Source organism: Diaporthe amygdali (genome assembly GCF_026229845.1).
Source record: "Diaporthe amygdali strain CAA958 chromosome Unknown NODE_57_length_265687_cov_63_683457, whole genome shotgun sequence".
Classification (NCBI taxonomy): Eukaryota; Fungi; Ascomycota; class Sordariomycetes; order Diaporthales; family Diaporthaceae; genus Diaporthe; species Diaporthe amygdali.
In genome coordinates this window covers 232,366-238,413 of record NW_026517077.1, presented here as the reverse complement: position 1 = coordinate 238,413, position 6,048 = coordinate 232,366, and the positions used below count along the sequence as shown (strand labels likewise).

Sequence of the window (6,048 nt, the reverse complement as noted above, 5' to 3'; positions counted from 1 at the left end):
ATTAATATTATTTATTAATAATAAATATATTATATATATATTTATTTTTTAATTTAGCTTATAAAATATATTAATTTATTTAAAAGTTTAAGAGTTTAATAATTTAAATACAAATTCTTTTATTTCATTTTATAATTTATATGTATCTGAATGAAGTTTATCCGTTAAGTAAATGGACTTTTCATTTATTTTTAAATTTCAAAGATTATAAGCCAGTCACTGTAGTGCTAACAAGCCTAAGCTCATTTGACACCTGTTATGTCGCCTTGACGCACCTGTCCCAGCGTCAACCGCCATGTACCAATAAACATAGACTCCATACGTTGCCTTGATTGCTACTTCAGCCGAACAAACCTCATAGACTATATCATAACTTATCTTTTCGACGTTCTCTTATAAAACCATGGAGGATAAGTCGGACTCAGTCGTAATCATGGCAGAATGTCTTTGCAAAGCACATTCGTTCAGCCCCGAGGTTTCCAAATCCAAGCTCCCGCTGGAATGCAACGTCTGCCACTGCGACTCGTGCCGTCATTCCACTGGAGCATTATACGTGGTCGAGACGACTTGGCCTCAACCGCTCGAGGATGTCGACCTGAGCGGGCTTCACAAATACCAGTTTTCTGACAACATCGCGTATCGGTTCTGCGGGACATGCTCGACGCTGATGTTCTATGAGTCGCGCAAATATCCCAGCAAGCTGGGTACTTTTAGCGGGCCGCTGAAGAATACAGATTCAGAAACCATCAGACTCGCTCGGCACATCTATGTTGAGGATACCATCGACGGCGGGGCAACAGTCTGGCTCAGGAAGCCCAATCCCGATGGTCAGCAGATCCCACGTTACCTCGAGCGTTCTGGAGAAGAACTTTCATGGGACTGGCCTCAGATCTCGAGTTTGACGGGATCCACAGGGAAGCAAGAACAAGCACCCATCCCTCTCTGGTGTCACTGTAGAGGTATCATGCTACTCGTCCATCGCGGGAATTATGCCACCATGACGAACGAGAAACTTCCATGGTTCATCGACCCAAGACAAAAAAGCACATCACCAATCTTGATGTATGCGACTCTTCGCGTTTGCATTTCGGAAACGACATTGTTCCCTGGACATTTTTAGATCTCTCCAATGTTACTCAAGGCGATGGCGACGCGTTCCCAAAGACAATGGCAAAGCTCAAAGCTGCTGTGGATGTGGCCGACCCACTCATTGGAACGCTGGCCTACTATCAACCAACATCGGGTGTACAGCGATATTGCTGCAAGGTCTGCTCTACCTCCGCTTTTCTCGCTTCTGACGATAGGTCGGAGGCTGTAGGCGTGCCCGTCGGCCTGCTAGAGGCATCTGATGGATCCAGGGCTGAGAGTTTCTTGTCCTGGGGATTAGGGGATACCCCGATAGGGGTGGATGATACCAAAGGCGGCTGGCGAGAAGAAATGATAAAGCGAGTGCTTGCCGACGCGGAGAAATTCAGGGTTGCGAGGGATTATCCCAGGAGCTGGAGAAGACAATTCAGGGAGGCGAATGCTGGGTCATCTTGAAGAAATGATTGTGAGTCAAGGAAGGTAAAATCGAGCCTTCCTTAGAACCAGTGACAGTGACATGAAATCCGAGAACATTCTTCTAATGAAGATAAAATGAACAAGGTGAAAAATGTTGCGATAACTCCACATACCAGTTTTTAGGGTCGAGGACCAGCCTACACGGCTTCCATCCAAGATTGGCAGCTTGCAAACACTAGGGTAAAAGACGAATACAATCTGAGCTCGCAGTAGCTGTATGACCGCATGGCGCCGTCGGCTTAAACTTAAGAATGGCCCTCATCCCAACGAAGTGAACACGTCCACTGCTCATGAGTGTAGTGGCCCTTCCTAATACCAGCATTCAGGAAGACGGCCCGCTCAGCGTTCACTATAGGGCACAGGCTCAACATCGAACAGGTATAAAGTCCGCGCCAGCGCGAATCTCATCTTCCTTGGCGCAAGAAAATGGGACAGTTAGGGCAGTATACGGCCCCGAAGCTGAGAGCCCTGTGTGGTCAGGGTCTATAGCTCGCCCCATTTCGCGGGCTCGACGGCTATCTCGGTCGCGAGAAGGATCTGTACAGGAGGCCTCTTGGACAACACCGCGGTGAAGCTGAAAAAGTGTCCGTCTTCGGTCTCGAGCATCTCCCGCGCGCTCAGCTGGTACGGCTTGTCCTTTGAGTCACCAGCAAGGTCGTCCATGTGGATAGTGGTGGCGTCCAATTCTATGTCGGATGGGGGGGGGGGGGATTCGCTGATTGGCTAAAGGGCAAAAACCCGAAGCTGATTCGGCTCGATCAGATGCGTCGAGTTGTAGCGGAGGCAGAGGTGTTGTCGACAACGTTCAAAGGGAGGTTGAAAGGTCACTCACATTGAAGACAGAGTTGGCACCCACTGATTGAACCTAACCTGAGCTATGTTTGCAAGGTTTGTTGGTGTGTTCGAATACAGTCGATGTGAAAATCTTCTTCCCCGGCTGGGTGCAAAGAAAAGGGAACAAGAAAACAAGGAAAATAATGTTATTCAGGCTATAGTTTGATGTAGAAATGGGTCTTCCGACATGGGCTGAAAGCTGGTGCTACCTAGGTAGTTCAGACCAGGCGCACTGCCGTCCAACCCAACGCGAAATATCCCGAATAAAATGCCACCAGAAATCGAAGCTTCTGTAGGGTTTATCACCAACTTGCCCAGCCGCGGGTCTCCGTCGACTCACATGCACACCGTGTCAAACATAGAGGCTGGGCTTCATCGAGACTCGCAACCGAAAATGACTGCACCGCAGCTTCGAGATCTGAATGATCGTCGGCATTCAGTCAGATCTGCATCACCACCTTTATTGTGCATGCAGTCAGGCAGGCAGAGTTAGAACATTTCGGAAGTGAACATTGGTGTCATATTCAGGTCCTTCTATCCAAACAAGACTCCCGTAGCACTGTAGCATTTTCTGACACACACCAATGGTGTTGTGTGTTATCTATCTCCAGAGTAGTACAGAGAGTCTGTTACACCTTGGGTACTCTCATACCACAACTCATCTTTTTCGTTCAGCCAAATGTGAACACACATAGACCGCTGATAATTTGCTGGGCTGCTCTTTCTTTTGTCCTTACTCGTATACGGGGATGCATGTTGTTCGCTATTATTAAGAATAAAACCCTTATTGATCGATGTAGTCTCCAATCCGAGCCCAGGGCCGGGCGGAGGCCCATCCCTTGCAGCGGGACGGAGGCCCACCAGGTTGAAAGGCACAGCATAAATTCGAGCCCCGGCGTGGGGGCAATGTGAGAATGGCTTCCAAAGGTCACAAAGGAACCTATCTTCGTAGTAAATTATAGCTTTCTCATGGCTATACATTTCGGTCAGAAAGTAAGTTATACTTCATATTTAGCTGCACATGCGAAATTGCTCATGTTGAAAACGTTACACCAGTGACGACTCCAACCCTCCAGCCTCCCTGGACGTATACGGTTAGAGGTTAGTGGGGGAGGGGAATGGAGGAATCAAAAAGAATGGCTCAGATTGTCCCGTTTGAGTGTGGCGCTCCGGTGGACTTGTCATCGTCCAAATAAATACCTTATCAACACCCTTGCGATTCTTGACTCGTCGTTGTCTTTGAGATCCTTCATCCTTGAGCTGATTCGCAAAATACGCGTCTCTCCGCCCTTGGCTTCCTCAACATTCGCCTTTTGTCGCATTTCCCCGGTCCCTCGGACGTTTGCACAGGAGCGCAGTCGGTCGAGCAGTTAGTTGGAGATTCTATCAGGCGCCCATCGAGTCAAGCCACTCGCCACCATGCTCAATTTCCGAAGAAAGAAGTCGGCCGAATCCGAGGTCGCGGCACAACAAGAGGCCGAGGCCGTCGCTGTCGCCGTCGATGCGCCCCGCCAGCCGTTCCGGAAGGCGATCGTGCCCGTCATTGCTTGCGGCGCCGGGCTGTTCTCTGACGGATACATCAACAACGTGAGCGCTCAGCTATACCTGCGCTATCCGACCCGTATTTAGTTGCATCGGCAGTGCCAAGTGCCCAGTGCCAAGTGCCAAGGTGCGGCTCTCGAGTATGCTTTGCTTGGTTGCTAACTTAGGCGGCTTTAACCGGTGTAGGTCATCGGGTCCGTCACCACCGTCCTTGCCCTGCAGTACGGCGACCTATACACGGACTCGAATGCCAAGAAGTATGTCGGCGACATCGCCTTTGCCGGCACCGTCGTTGGCCAGCTGGCGTTTGGCTGGCTCGCAGACCACTGGTCGCGAACCAACTCGCTGCTCGTCTCGACAATCATCCTGCTGGTATTTACCGCCCTCGCTGCTGGATCCTACTACAAAGGCGACGCTGTTGGCATGTTCAACATGCTAGCCGCATGGCGGTTCTTCGTGAGTAGCACCCACTCACCCATATATATATATATATCTACATATATCACCCCCGCCCGACGGCATTCCTTGCGTGTCTCATTTACAATATGTCCTCCATTAACGTCATTGTCATCTTGAAAGGTCGGCATCGGCATTGGAGGCGAGTACCCCGCAGGTAGCGTCGGCGCAGCCGAGTCCACTGGCGAGATCAAGTCGGGCTCGCGAAACATGTGGTTCATCATGTTCACCAATACCATGATTGACTGGGTAAGAAAGGCGTCGCTCGCCCCCCCCCCCCCTTTTCCCGACCGACTCCTGTTTGCTGATTGCCTGAATTAGGGTTTCGTAATTGGCGGTTTGTTCAGCTGCTCCCAAACCTCTTTGAGGGTGTGACAATCATTTTAACACATGAACAGCTTTTGTGCCATACGTAGTCGCCGCCGCTTGCCACAATGGCCATTACAGCACCGTCTGGCGAACCAGCTTGGGCATTGGCGTGGTGTTCCCCATGTTTCTCTTTGCCCTCCGTCTGTTCGTGAAAGAGCCCGAAGCCTCCACCAAGAACTCGATGCGTTATGCCAAAACACCCTACTTGCTGTCACTGAAAATGTACGGCTGGCGCCTTTTTGTTGTCAGCTTGATCTGGTTCATCTATGATGTGAGTCCCGCTCAGTCATGTCTGCTGTGCCGATGACCTACTAGTAAATCACCTAACCCCCTTGATGCGTCGCAGTTCTCGGCCTACTCCTTTGGAATATACTCCACCACCATCCTGACCACCTTGTACAAGAATTCGGCCCCACTTACCACCGTCTTTGGCTGGAACACGGTCATCAACCTGTTCTACATCCCCGGAACCATGCTCGGTGCCCCGGCCTCTGACTGGTTGGGCCCGCGGTACGCACTTGCTCTCGGCGTCTTCTTGCAGGCTGTCATTGGCTTCATCATGGCTGGTGACTACTTTAACCTCTCTCAGCCCAACATGATCGGCGGCTTCGTTGTTGTCTACGGCGTCTTCCTCGCACTGGGCGAGTTCGGCCCCGGAAACAACATTGGCCTGCTGGCAGCAAAGACCTGCGCCACCGGCATACGTGGTGAGGGACTATCTCCTTTCTTGGCAATGAGCTTCTCTTCTCTCAATGGCGTGTGCGCTGACAATCTAAAAGGAAAATACTACGGTATCGCCGCGGCTATTGGTAAAATCGGTGCATTTGTTGGCACCTGGGGTAGGTCCAGTGGCAATCGGTTGGAGCGGCACTCACTAATCAACATTTCTCAGTCTTTCCATACCTCCAGGCAGCCGGCGGCGACGACGTAGTTGCCTCAGCCCAGTACCCTTTCTGGGTTTCTTCGTCGCTGTGTGTTCTGTCTGCTGCCCTCGCTCTATTCTGCCTGCCGCACATCAGCCAGGACACCATCCAGATCGAGGATGCACGCTACCGGGCCTACTTGGAGGCGAACGGCTATGACACCAGCCAGCTTGGCATGAAGAAGGGCGATATTCTTGAGAGCACTCCTGCCGATACCTCGGTGGAGGAACCGGCTGAGACTGCGAAGGGCGAGAAGACGGCAGCTTAGGTACCAGGTTGCCATGGAGGTGAGATATTGTTGCTGGTGACCACATGTCGAGGCGTCTCTTGACATCAATGGCGCCATGGATGAATGGAAGTC

General features: G+C 50.9%; 2 protein-coding genes across 2 annotated transcripts; both read left to right on the top strand.

Moving 5' to 3' along the window:
* Positions 1-403: 403 nt before the first annotated feature.
* J7T55_009490 (uncharacterized protein) lies at positions 404-1,542 on the top strand (the record flags this gene model as incomplete). Its single annotated transcript, XM_053135674.1, has 2 exons — positions 404-959; positions 1,121-1,542. The coding sequence occupies 2 exons, from the start codon at positions 404-406 to the stop codon at positions 1,540-1,542; spliced, it is 978 nt and encodes a 325-aa protein (XP_052986749.1).
* A 2,274-nt stretch (positions 1,543-3,816) lies between these two features.
* Positions 3,817-5,955, top strand: J7T55_009488 (mfs phospholipid transporter git1; the record flags this gene model as incomplete). Its single annotated transcript, XM_053135673.1, has 8 exons — positions 3,817-3,984; positions 4,126-4,395; positions 4,519-4,644; positions 4,717-4,732; positions 4,794-5,035; positions 5,111-5,471; positions 5,544-5,603; positions 5,657-5,955. 8 exons carry the CDS (start codon positions 3,817-3,819, stop codon positions 5,953-5,955), a joined length of 1,542 nt encoding a protein of 513 aa, XP_052986748.1.
* Positions 5,956-6,048: the final 93 nt, after the last annotated feature.